This window comes from Chlorocebus sabaeus, chromosome 6, assembly GCF_047675955.1.
Source record: "Chlorocebus sabaeus isolate Y175 chromosome 6, mChlSab1.0.hap1, whole genome shotgun sequence".
Classification (NCBI taxonomy): Eukaryota; Metazoa; Chordata; class Mammalia; order Primates; family Cercopithecidae; genus Chlorocebus; species Chlorocebus sabaeus.
This window is the reverse complement of record NC_132909.1, coordinates 62185769-62198072: the sequence shown is the minus strand read 5'-3', so window position 1 is coordinate 62198072 and position 12304 is coordinate 62185769. Positions and strand designations below refer to the sequence as shown.

Below are 12304 nucleotides of genomic sequence, written 5' to 3'. Positions count from 1 at the left end.
TTGCACCCAGGCCCTCCCCTGAATCTCAGTTTCCCTCCTCTGATCCCAGCCCCGCCCCTGGGCCTCAGTTTCCCTCCTCTGATCCCAGCCCCTCCTCTGGGCCTCAGTTTCCCTCCTCTGACAGGTAAGCTGATTGGCAATGCTTGGAACCCCATGGACTGCTGCTTTTTATTTCATGGCCAGGGAAACTGAGGCACAAACAGACCCTGAAGTCAGCGGGAATGCTCCATCATTTTATTCCTGCGTGCCTGCAGTACGTGGGTTCCAGGGTCACAGGGACGGGCCCCCGGGTGGAGGGGAGCCAGCCATCACGACTGCCACCGCAGGCCCTTATTGAGCTTGGAGGAGAGCACCCTAGGAACCACAGCAGAGGAGGGCGGGGGGAAGGCGTGGGCAGAACCTGGGCAAGGTGAGGAGCAGCCGTGCAGAAGCCCAGAGGCCGGGGGAGGGTCCCGGTGGTGCAGGGCTCCCGAGGGGAGCCTAAGGGGTGTCAGTGTGCCCAGAGGAGTAAACAAGCCACAAGGGGAAACAGAACCAGAGTTGGGGGCTTGGAGGAACAGATGGGTGGATTCCAGCGCGTTTGCAAGGTGAGGTTCCCACGACTCGCTGACGGCAGCTGTGAGTGGGGGCCCAGCCAGCATTCCTTCCAGATCCCTCTTGTGGCCGGAGATCCAGATCTCAGTGTAGACCAAGGAACAGAGGTAGCCCCCACTGGGGCTCCCAGGCTCCAGCCAGGCCTGCTAGGTAGGCGGCCTCTGCCCGTGTGATGAAAGGAAGCCAGGCTCAGAGATTGGGTGACTCGTCCCAGGTCCTGGAGGGTCGCACAGCTCCACGACGGCCAGGAGACCCCAGCCTAGGGGGCCTCCATCCCCAGCGACCTTCACCTGACCCCAGGGGACCCCAGCCCACAAGACGTGGCCACAGCGCGGAGCAGGGCGAGGCTGCTCCCCACCGCCCCTGTGCGGCCGCCCGGGAAAGTGCAGGCGGGCGGGAGCGGTGGTTCAGGCCTGTGATGGGAGGTGGGCGGATCACCTGAAGTTGCGAGTTCGAGGCCAGCCTCACCAACATGGAGAAACCCCGTCTCTGCTAAAGACACAAAATTAGCCGGGCGTGGTGGCAGGCGCCTGTAATCCCAGCTACCCAGGAGACTGAGGCAGGAGAATCGCTTGAACCCGGGAGGCAGAGGTTGTGGTGAGCTGAGATCGCACAAGTGCACTCCAGCCTGGACAGCAAGAGCAAAACTCCGTCTCAAAAAAAAGAAAAAGAAAAAGCGCAGGGGACCCGCCGTCGGGGCGGGGCAGCGCTGCCCGGCCTCTGTCCCACTTCCATGCACTTGACCTCCACCCTCCGGCCTCCGTCTGCGATCTTCCCGTGTACCTGAAAATGAGGCCTGGAAAGGACCCAGACCTTCCTGCCCGCCCGTCCTTACCGGCCCCGGGGGCCCCCGCCCCATCTTTGGCCCCCAGCCCCTCCCTCTCTGCCGCCTCCAGGGTTGGGGGTCAGGCCGGGAAAGCCCCTTGGGAAGCCCCCGGGGAGCAGCTGGAGCGGGGTCGCGGGGCGGCGGGAAGGAGCGGGCGCCGCTATTTAAGCGGCTTCCCCGAGGCCTCGGGGACAGAGGGGACCGAGCATGGATTGGGGCCTGGCCCTCCTGCTGGCGGGGCTTCTGGGGCTCCTCCAGCCGGGCTGCGGTGAGCAGGGGAGGGGGCGCGGGAGAGAGGAGGGAGTTAGGAGGGGGCCCAGGAGAGGGGAGGGGGTGCGGAGGGGAGGGGGCTCAGGAGAGGGGAGGGGGTGAGGAGGGGAGGGGGCTCAGGAGAGGGGACGGGGCTCAGGAGAGGGGAGGGGGCTCAGGAGAGAGGAGGGAGCTCAGAACGGAGGAGGGGGCTCAGGATAAGGGAGGGGGTGAGGAGGGGAGGGGCTCAGGAGAAGGGAGGGGGCTCAGGAGAGGGGAGGAGGCTCAGGAGAAGGGAGGGGGCGCAGGAGAGGGGAGGGGGCGCAGAAAGGAGTAGGGGGCTCAGGAGAGGGGAGGTGGCGCAGGACGGAGGAGGGGACTCAGGACGGAGGAGGGGGCGCAGGAGAGGGGAGGGGGCGCAGGAGAGGGGAGGGGGCGCAGGAGAGGGGAGGGGACTCAGGAGAGGGGAGGGGGCAGGAGAGGGGAGGGGGCGCAGGAGGGAGGAGGGGGCGCAGGAGGGAGGAGGGGGCTCAGGAGAGGGGAGGGGCTCAGAAGAGAGGAGGGGGTGCGGAGGGGAGGGGCGCAGGAGAGAGTAGGGGTGCGCAGAATAGAGAGGGGATGATTGGTGATCCTGCCAGAGGAGGGGGCTCGGAGGAGACAGGGACTGAGAGAGGAAGTTGGGGGGCTCCGCGCGGCCCTCTGACCCGCAGCGAAACCGGCCCCAGGCAGATGGAGTTCGGGGGACTGGGGCTGAGGCGGGGGTCGGGGCGGGGTTCAGGGACCGAGCCTGGGAATCCGGGTAGCGGCGAGGCAGTGGCCCGGTAGTGGGGCGGAGGGTCCGGGAACCGGGCAGAGGCGGGCGGCGGGGGGTCCGGGCGTGCAGGGGAGGGTCCGGGAACCGGGCAGAGGCGGGCGGGGGTCCGGGAGCGGGGCGGGGCGCAGGGCAGGGATTCGGGGCGGGGTCCAAGACTCCGCGGGGCTGAGCCAGAGCCGGGGTCGCCGCAGGCCAGTCCCTCCAGGTGAAGCCCCTGCAGGTGGAGCCCCCGGAGCCGGTGGTGGCCGTGGCCCTGGGCGCCTCTCGCCAGCTCACCTGCCGCCTGGCCTGCGCGGACCGCGGGGCCACGGTGCAGTGGCGGGGCCTGGACACCAGCCTGGGCGCGGTGCAGTCGGACGCGGGCCGCAGCGTCCTCACCGTGCGCAACGCCTCGCTGTCGGCGGCCGGGACCCGTGTGTGCGTGGGCTCCTGCGGGGGCCGCACCTTCCAGCACACCGTGCGGCTCCTTGTGTACGGTGAGGCGTCCCCCCGCGCCCTGCCTCTCTCTGACCCTTGGACTCACGGCCCCTTCCCTACGCCACCTCTTCCTGGAAGCCTCCCAGATTGCAGGCCCGGTCCCAGCTCCATGCACAGCTCCCCGAACCCAGGTCCCCAGCCTTCGCTTCCCCCCAACGCACCCCAACCCTCCCAGGGCAGGCCCCGTCCCATCCTTCAGTCTATTCCAGCTTCCCAGGGTGGGGCCTGCGCACAGGCCGTCCCCACTGCCGGTTCATCAGCAACCCCCACGCATCCTTGGCCCCAGCTCCAAGCCCCTAACGGGCTCCAGCGCCTCCATCCCGTCCAGCCCTGACTTTGGGCTCAGCCCTGACCCCTGACCCTCCATCACAGCCTTCCCGGACCAGCTGACCGTCTCCCCGGCAGCCCTGGTGCCTGGTGACCCGGAGGTGGCCTGTACGGCCCACAAGGTCATGCCTGTGGACCCCAACGCGCTCTCCTTCTCCCTGCTCCTGGGGGACCAGGAACTGGAGGGGGCCCAGGCTCTGGGTCCGGAGGTGGAGGAGGAGGAGGAGGAGGAGCCCCAGGAGGAGGAGGAGGACGTGCTGTTCAGGGTGACAGAGCGCTGGCGGCTGCCGACCCTGGCAACCCCTGTCCTGCCCGCGCTCTACTGCCAGGCCACGATGAGGCTGCCTGGCTTGGAGCTCAGCCACCGCCAGGCCATCCCGGGTGAGTCCGCTGGGTCCTCCTGGGGACCCAACCGCTCGCCAGCCTTGACAAGCACTTGGGGACGGGGGGATGGGGGGCAGCACGTGTGCTGTGGGGCGCTGGGAGGATTGGATTCCCCCACGCGGCCAAAGCGATATTCATTAACTCAACGTGTATTTACTGAGCACCCGGCCCCCAGCACAGGTCCCACCCCTTCCCTGCCCACAGCGCCCCACGGCTCCTGCCTTGGGGTCAAAGCCTAAGTCCTCCCCGGGGCCCACAGGAACCTGCACCACCTGCCCTGTCCCTTTCCTGCCCTCCCTCCACCCTCTCTCCCCGTCCTCATTCTGCTCCAGCCACACGGGCCTCCTCGCTGTTCCTCCAACAGCCAGGCATGATCCTGTCCTGGGGCCTTTGCACGGCTGTGCCCTCTGCCTGGAATACCCTTCTTCCGGATCTTTCCACGGCTCTCTCCTCCTCCCCCTCAGGTCTGCCTGAGTGTTGCCTCCTCCGTGAGGCTTCCCTGGATTCCCGTTTAAAGGGTCAACCCTCGACCCCCAACGTGTACAAACACAGGCACAGACGCACACACGTGCACAAACACAGGCACAGACACACACGTGTACACACAGGCGCACGCGCACATGCGTGCACAAACACAGGCACACATGCACACGTGTGTATAAACACGCACACCCGTGTGAGCCCCCTTTCCCTTCTGTTCTGTTTCTTGACACCTTGGATAATATCTGATATCCCCCAATCACGAACCTTCTGTCTTTTCCACGACCTTCTCCCCCTGTGGCTCCCAAGGTGGGAATCTTGTGTCTTGCGCACACGGCTGTGTCCACAGAAGCTAGAACAGGGCAGGTGCTCAATAAACCCTTGCTGAATGCTCGGATGAAGACATTTAACGTGGGCCGGTGCCCAGGGAGTACCGGCTTCATGCCCTGTCCAGTCCCGAAGCCACTGCCGGCTTCTCCCACTAAACAGAGAGGGATCTGTCCTCCCACAGGGCACCCTGATACCCATGTTAATGCGTGTGGGGTCATGAGTTTCAAGCAAAGTGCTCCCGGGGATGGAGCAGAAGCTGGGAGACCCTGGAGGTCTTGGAGGTGGGGGTGGGGCTGGGGTGGGCAGACAGGAGGCTGGATTTGAGGGATATTTCACAGAACACGGGTCCTCTCGGGCCTCAGTCTCCCCATCAGTCCCACAGGGGATGGAGCACAAAGCCAGAGCAGAAAGCCCCCAAGCACCTCCTCTCTCCACGCCAGCCTCCTCCCAACTCTCCTCCGTCCACAGCCCACCATAATAAACTCGGGACTCCACTCACTATCAAGGCAGCCCAAAGAGGTGACTCTCACCCCTTTGACAGTTGAGGAAACTGAAGCACGTGGAGATTAAGGAGCCTGCTGGGGTGATGTTGCCAGTGAGTGGGGGCCGTGGAATGCCCGGACTCCCATCCTGCCCACTGTGGTACCTCAGTTTCCCCATCTGTCCAGTAGACTTCCCTGATTGTGGGTCATTTGTAAATTTCAGGGACCATGTAGCTTTCAAAGCACTTTATAAATTCTACGTTTTAGGCCGGGCTCACGCCTCTAATCCCAGCACTTTGGGAGGCTGAGGTGGGTGGATCACCTGAGGTCAGGAGTTCAAGACCAGCCTGACCAACACAGTGAAACCCCATCTCTACTAAAAATACAAAAATTAGCCAGGTGTGGGGGTGCACGCCTGTAGTTCCAGCTACCCAGGAGGCTGAGGCAGAAGAATCGCTTGAACCCGGGAGTTGGAGCTTGCAGTGAGCCGAGATGGCGCCACTGCACTCCAGCCTGGGCGACAGAGCAAGACTCTGTTTCAACAACAACAACAACAAATTCTAGGCTTTATCAACTAGAACAGCATGCCGAATAGAAACAAAAACGTGGGCCGGGTGTGGGAGGCCCAGGTGGGAGGATCACTTGAACACAGGAGTTCCAGACCAGCCTGGGCCACATAGCGAGACCTCCCATCTCTACCAAAAAAAATTAAAAATTAGCTAGGCATGGTATTGCACACCTGTGGTCCCAGCTACTCAGGAGGCTAAGTGGGGAGGATGGTTTGAGCCTGGGAGGTTGAGGCTGCAGTGTGCCATGATTGCAGCACTGCACTCCAGTCTGCATGACAGAGTGAGACCCCATCTCTAAAAAAAAAAGAAAAAAAACACGCCAGGCATGGTGTCTCATGCCTGTAATCCCAACACTTTGGGAGGCCGAGGCGGGTGGATCACCTGAGGTCGGGAGTTCAAGGCCAGCCTGACCAACATGGAGAAACCCCGTCTCTAATAAAAATGCAAAATTAGCCGGGCGTGGTGGCGGGTGCCTGTAGTCCCAGCTACTTGGGAGGTGGAGACAGGAGAATCGCTTGAACCTGGGAGGTGGAGGTTGCAGTGAGCCGAGATTGCGCCATTGCACTCCAGCCTGGGCAACAAGAGTAAAATTCTGCCTCAAAAAAAAAAAAAAAAAGAAGAAGAAGAAATGGAAATGGGACCCACCAGAGGGGTCCAGGAAAGGGGTTTGGAGAAGTTCTGGTCCCAGCCCTTGTCCAGATGCAGAGACTGAGGTGGGAGAGGCAGGGCTGGGGCAGCAGAGAGAAAAACAACCCTCACTCTGTTTCCAGTCCTGCACGGCCCGACTTCCCAGGAGCCCCAGGCCACGACCTCCCGGGAGCCCCCCGACACGACCTCCCCGGAACCCCAGGCCGCAACCTCCCGGGAGCCCCCCGACACGACCTCCCCGGAACCCCAGGCCGCGACCTCCCCGGAACCCCAGGCCGCGACCTCCCCGGAACCCCAGGCCGCGACCTCCCGGGAGCCCCCCGACACGACCTCCCCGGAACCCCAGGCCACGACCTCCCCGGAACCCCAGGCCCCGACCTCCCCAGAACCCCAGGCCGCGACCTCCCCAGAACCCCAGGCCGCGACCTCCCCGGAACCCCAGGCCGCGACCTCCCCGGAGATCACCCCCCAGCAGGGCTCCACACACAGCCCCAGGAGCCCGGGCTCCACCAGGACTTGCCGCCCTGAGATCTCCCAGGCTGGGCCCACGCAGGGAGAAGTGATCCCAACAGGTTGTGAGTGCTGGTCCCTGGGGGCAGGGAGGGTGGGAAGGGCTGAGAGTGAGAGGTTCCTTGGATGAAGACTTTAGACAAGAAATTGCCCCGTCCAGCTTCAGTTTCCCTGTCTGTCCTGCCTCGGTTTCCCCGTCCCTCCAGCTTCAGTTTCCCTGTCCGTCCTGCCTCGGTTTCCCTGTCTGTCCTGCCTTGGTTTCCCCGTCCGTTCTGCCTCAGCTTCCCTATCTGTCCAGCCTCGGTTTCCCTGTCCATCCTACCTTGGTTTCCCCATCCGTCCTGCCTTGGTTTCCCCATCTGTCCAGCCTCAGTTTCCCCGTTTGTCCAGCTTTGGTTTCCCCGTCTGTCCTGCCTCGGTTTCCCCATCTGTCCAGCCTTGGTTTCCCCGTCCGTTCTGCCTCAGTTTCCCCATCTGTCCAGCCTCGGTTTCCCCATTCGTCCAGCCTCTGTTTCCCCGTCTGTCCAGTGGTCTTCTCTTAACGCTGGGTCCTTTTTGTAAGCGTCAGAGACTGCGGGTTTCAAGGCACTTTGTAAATTCTCAGCCTCGTAGACTAGAACAATCTTTGGAACAGAAGCAGAAACAGAATGTGGTCACATAAGTAATTTTTTTCCTTTTTTTTTTTGTTTTTTTGTTTTTTTTTTTTTTTTTTGAGAGGGAGTCTCGCGCTGTCGCCCAGGCTGGAGTGCAGTGGCCGGATCACAGCTCACTGCAAGCTCCGCCTCCTGGGTTTGTGCCATTCTCCTGCCTCAGCCTCCCTATAGCTGGGACTACAGGCGCCCGCCACCTCACCCGGCTATTTTTTTTGTATTTTTTAGTAGAGACGGGGTTTCACTGTATTAGCCAGGATGGTCTCGATCTCCTGACCTCGTGATCCGCCCGTCTCGGCCTCCCAAAGTGCTGGGATTACAGGCTTGAGCCACCGCGCCCGGCCCCTTTTTTTTTGAGACAGAGTCTCGCTTTGTCCCCCAGGCTGGAGTGCAGTAGTGCAATCTCGGCTCATTGCAACCTCCGCCTCCCGGGTTCAAGCGATTCTCCTGCCTCAGCCTCCTGTGTTGCTGGGATTACAGGCACCCATCACCATGCCTGGCTAATTTTTGTATTTTTGGTAGAGACGGGGTTTCACCATGCTGACCAGGCTGGTCTCGAACTGACCTGAGGTGATCCGCCCGCCTCAGCCTCCCAAAGTGCTGGGATGACAGGCGTGAGCCACTGTGCCCGGCCCACGTAGGTAATGTCAGAAATGCTTGTTCCCCGGTGCCACAAATAAGTAGCACTCAAATTTAATTCTCTCAGTAAGGCCATTTTTAGTTTCTGCAGAAAGGGTGCCCATTGCAGATGGAACAATGGCGAGAGCACACCTGAACAAAGGAAAAGCAGACATATTTATCCCTTACGCATTTGGGTCTTCCTTTTTTTTTTTTTTTTTTTTTTTTTTGAGACGGAGTCTTGCTCCGTTGCCCAGGCTGGAGATCAGTGGCGCGATCTCGGCTCACTGCAAGCTCTGCCTGCCGGGTTCACGCCATTCTCCTGCCTCAGTCTCCCGAGTAGCTTGGACTACAGGCGCCCGCCACCACGCCAGGCTAATTTTTTGTATTTTTAGTAGAGATGAGGTTTCACCGTGTTAGCCAGGATGGTCTCGATCTCCTGACCTCGTGATCCGCCCGCCTCGGCCTCCCAAAGTGCTGGGATTACAGGCGTGAGCCACCGCGCCCGGCTGGGTCTTCCTTACTGTTGTGTCCTGCATCCACTGGCTGGAGTGGGACCTCACAGTCTTAAACTGATACCCCGTTTGCTAACAACCTAAAACTTTCCTAAATAGATAAGTGCAAAGGAGGACAAAGGAGAGGAAGTTGCTTACAAAAGATTTAAGGAAGCGATAACATTTCCAAATAAGGAAGGGGCATAAGCTATGAGCGAAGACTTGCCTGGGACTGTCCAGACATGCCTGGGTAAGCCCAAGCAACTAACTGGGCTAAAGTGTAAGAAATAATAGCTGATAGGAGGCTTTAGAGTAAGAAGCTATTATTTCTAGTGTCTATAATTTTATTTTTAAACCAAGACGAGCTTTGAAGAGGAACTTTTCTACTTTCTACAGGTAATTTCAAATTTAAAAGTAAAGGCCAGGCGCGGTGACTCATGCCTGTAATCTCAGCACTTTGGGAGGCTGAGGCGGGCAGATAGCGAGGTCAGGAGATTGAGACCATCCTGGCTAACATGGTGAAACCCCATCTTTACTAAAAATATAAAAAATTAGCCAGGCGTGGTGATGGGCGCCTGTATTCCCAGCTACTCAGGAGGCTGAGGCAGGAGAATGGTGTGAACCCAGGAGGAAGAGCTTGCAGTGAGCCGAGATCACACCACTGCACTCTGGCCTGGGCAACAGAGCAATATTCCGTCTCAAAAAAAAAAAAAAAAAAAAAAAAAAAAACGGTAAAAATAAGTGTGGTCAGGCCAAGCACAGTGGCTCATGCCTGTAATCCCAGCACTTTGGGAGGCAGAGGCAGGAGGATCACTTGAGCCCAGAGGTTCAAGACCATTCTGGGCAACATAGTGAGACCCCCATTTCCACACCAAAAAATTGAAAAATTAGCCGGGCGTGGTGCTGTATACTTGTGGTCCCAGCCACTTGGGAGGCTGAGGTTGGAGGATCACTTGAGCCCAGGAGATTGAGGCTGCAGTGAGCTGAGATCACACCTGGGTGACCGAGAAAGACTCAGTCGCAAAACAAACAAACAAACAAAAAAAAGTGTTGGCCAGACATGGTGGCTCATGCCTGTAATCCCAGCACTTCAGGAGACTGAGGAGGAGGAGGATCACCTGAGGTCAGGAGTTCGAGACCAGTCTGGCCAACATGGTGAAACCTCATCTCTACTAAAAATACAAAAATTAGCCAGGTGTGGTGGCGGGCACCTATAGTCCCAGCTACTCGGGAGGCTGAGGCAGGAGAATCACTTGAACCCAAGAGGCAGAGCTTGCAATGAGCCGAGATTGCACCACTGCACTCTGGCCTGGGGAACAGAGCGAGATTCCACTTCAAAAAAAAAAAGTGTGGTCATACATTTCATGGAGCCCAATATATCCCAAGTATTATCATTTCAACAGGTAATCAGTATAAAATGGTATGAAGGAGATATACTACACTCCTCCTTTTTCCCCAAACTAAGTCTTCAAAGTGCAGATTGCAGGCTCAGCACCCTCCGTGGTGGTGAGCCGTCCTCTCTCCGGACCACCCTTTTGTGTGTGTGTGTGCGACAGAGTCTCACTCTATTGCCCAGGCTGGAGTGCAGTGGTACGATCTCGGCTCACTGCAACCTCCACCTCCCGGGTTCAAGTGATTCTCCTGTTTCAGCCTCCTGAGTAGCTGGGATTCCAGGCACCTGTCACCATGCCCGGCTAATTTTTGTATTTTTAGGAGGTACAGGGTTTCCCCATGGTCAGGCTGGTCTCGAACTCCTGACCTCATGATCCGCCCGCTTCGGCCTCCCAAAGTGCTGGGATTTCAGGCATGAGCCTCCGTGCCCGGCCTGGACTGCCCATTTCTAAACTCTAAGGTGCTGTGCGCGTTTTGAAAGGGTCACAAAGGTAAAGTCATTTGTGAAATTTCAGGGAATGTGGTAACTCTGGAAGCTCGTGTAGCCTCTGAGGGACTCCTCCCTTCCCAAGCCTGCAGAGGCCTGGAGGGCTCTGACCGGCATCTCCTGCTCTCCCCAGCGTCCAGACCTGCGGGTGACCAGCTGCCCGCGGCTCTGTGGACCAGCAGTGCGGTGCTGGGACTGCTGCTCCTGGCTTTGCCCACCTATCACCTCTGGAAACGCTGCCGGCACCTGGCTGAGGACGGCGCCCACCCACCAACTTCTCTGAGGCTCCTGCCCCAGGTGTCCACCTGGGCTGGATTAAGGGGGACCGACCAGGTCGGGAGTAGCGCCCTCTGAGTGGCCAGCCCTTCCCCCTGTGAAGGGAAAATAGGTTGGACCCCTTCAAGCTGAGAAGTGGTCGGGGCAAACCTGCCTCCCATTTTATTCCAAGTCATCCCTCTGGTCACAGAGAGGGACGCACATTCTGATTGCCTCCTTTGGAAAGGCTCATCAGAAACTCAAAAGAAGGTGACCGTTTGTCTCGCCTACCCGTGACCTGGAAGCCCCCCCACCCCGCTCGAGTGACCCCCGACTTTCTGGACAGAACCAACGTACTTCTTACATATATTGATTCACATGTCATATCTCCCTAAAATGCGTAACACCAGCTGAGCCCCGACCAACTTGGGCCCCTGCCGTCAGGACCTCCTGAGGCTTTGGCAAATAAACCTCCTAAAAGGATAGAAACTTGTCATTTTTCTCAGTGGACACCTACTCCATGGAGAGGAGAGATCTGAGGGCTCCGGACAGCAGGAGGGCTGACTGTAGGCCCTGCCCTGATGGCTCCATCTCCCTCATCCCACAGTCCAGGGCTGGAGAATAAAGTGTCAGGAATGCTTGTTCCCCGGTGCCGTAAAGAAATGGCACTTGAGGGCCGGGCGCGGTGGCTCAAGCCTGTAATCCCAGCACTTTGGGAGGCCGAGACGGGTGGATCACGAGGTCAGGAGATCGAGACCATCCTGGCTAACCCGGTGAAACCCCGTCTCTACTAAAAAATACAAAAAACTAGCCTGGCAAGGTGGCGGGCGCCTGTAGTCCCAGCTACTCGGGAGGCTGAGGCAGAAGAATGGCGTAAACCCGGGAGGCGTAGCTTGCAGTGAGCTGAGATCGGGCCACTGCACTCCAGCCTGGGCGACAGAGCGAGACTCTGTCTCAAAAAAAAAAAAAAAAAAAAAAAAAGAAATGGCACTTGAACATAAATTTAATTTCCTCGGTAAGGCCATTGGTTTACTTTCTGCAGAAAGGGTACACTCACCTGCAGTTTTGCCGCGAGAGTACACTGAACAAAGGAGACAGGGTCATTTCTAACCTGACGTGTCCACCCTACTTCTGTGTCCAGTTTCTGTTGGCTGGAACAGGACCTCACCTTCTGTATTTGTTCCGATTGGCCTGCAACTTAGAACTTTGTAAAAGAGGCAAAGGCAGAGGAGAGCAAAGGAAGGAAGAATTAACTTGTGGAATGCTGAGAAAGGTAAAAACACCTTCAGATAAGGAAGAGGAACAGGCTGTGACCTAATGCCCGCTTGGACCAGCATAAGCATGCCAGGGCAAATATTTAGGCTACATTGTGGCAACTGAGAACATAAAGTACATTGATTTAGTACAGCCAGCAGATAGTGAATGTTAGCATAGATCTTTGACTACATTTTGCTTCTAAGAGAAGTTACTATTTATTCCTAATTACATGGGGAGGAAAGTATAGTATGAAGAGGAACCTCTACGTTGAACAGAGGGCATTTGGTCTGCCCGCCAGAGACTCCTGTGGTCAGAGGATGGTGGAACGCCCCCCACCCCCCGAAACAGCTCTCATTACCCCCTGCCCAGGGCAACGGCCCTGAGGGACTAGTACAGCACCCAGCAAGCTCTGCCGGGGGCGGGAAAATGCGAGGGCTCAGTGGTCTCCCTGGCGAGAAGCT

The 12304-nt window shown here is 58.6% G+C and overlaps 1 protein-coding gene across 2 annotated transcripts; it reads left to right on the top strand.

The window, feature by feature from the left end:
- Positions 1 to 1085: 1085 nt before the first annotated feature.
- MADCAM1 (mucosal vascular addressin cell adhesion molecule 1) lies at positions 1086 to 11111 on the top strand. Of its 2 annotated transcripts, XM_073017198.1 has the most exons (5): positions 1086 to 1688; positions 2675 to 2959; positions 3333 to 3668; positions 6303 to 6755; positions 10465 to 11111. In XM_073017198.1, exons 1-5 carry the CDS (start codon positions 1628 to 1630, stop codon positions 10683 to 10685), a joined length of 1356 nt encoding a protein of 451 aa, XP_072873299.1. In that variant the 5' UTR covers positions 1086 to 1627; the 3' UTR covers positions 10686 to 11111. The 2 variants fall into 2 exon arrangements, with proteins under 2 accessions (XP_072873299.1, XP_072873300.1); XM_073017199.1 differs by lacking the exon at positions 6303 to 6755.
- The last annotated feature ends 1193 nt before the right edge of the window (positions 11112 to 12304 follow it).

What these genes read in the sequence shown, in the direction of transcription:
- MADCAM1 (XM_073017198.1), top strand. Translation starts at nt 1,628, where the DNA reads ATGGATTGGGGCCTGGCCCTCCTGCTGGCGGGGCTTCTGGGGCTCCTC. An exon ending in CGTGCGGCTCCTTGTGTACG is followed by an intron (nt 2,960 to 3,332) that starts GTGAGGCGTCCC and finishes CCTCCATCACAG; the next exon opens with CCTTCCCGGACCAGCTGACC. An exon ending in CCACCGCCAGGCCATCCCGG is followed by an intron (nt 3,669 to 6,302) that starts GTGAGTCCGCTG and finishes CTCTGTTTCCAG; the next exon opens with TCCTGCACGGCCCGACTTCC.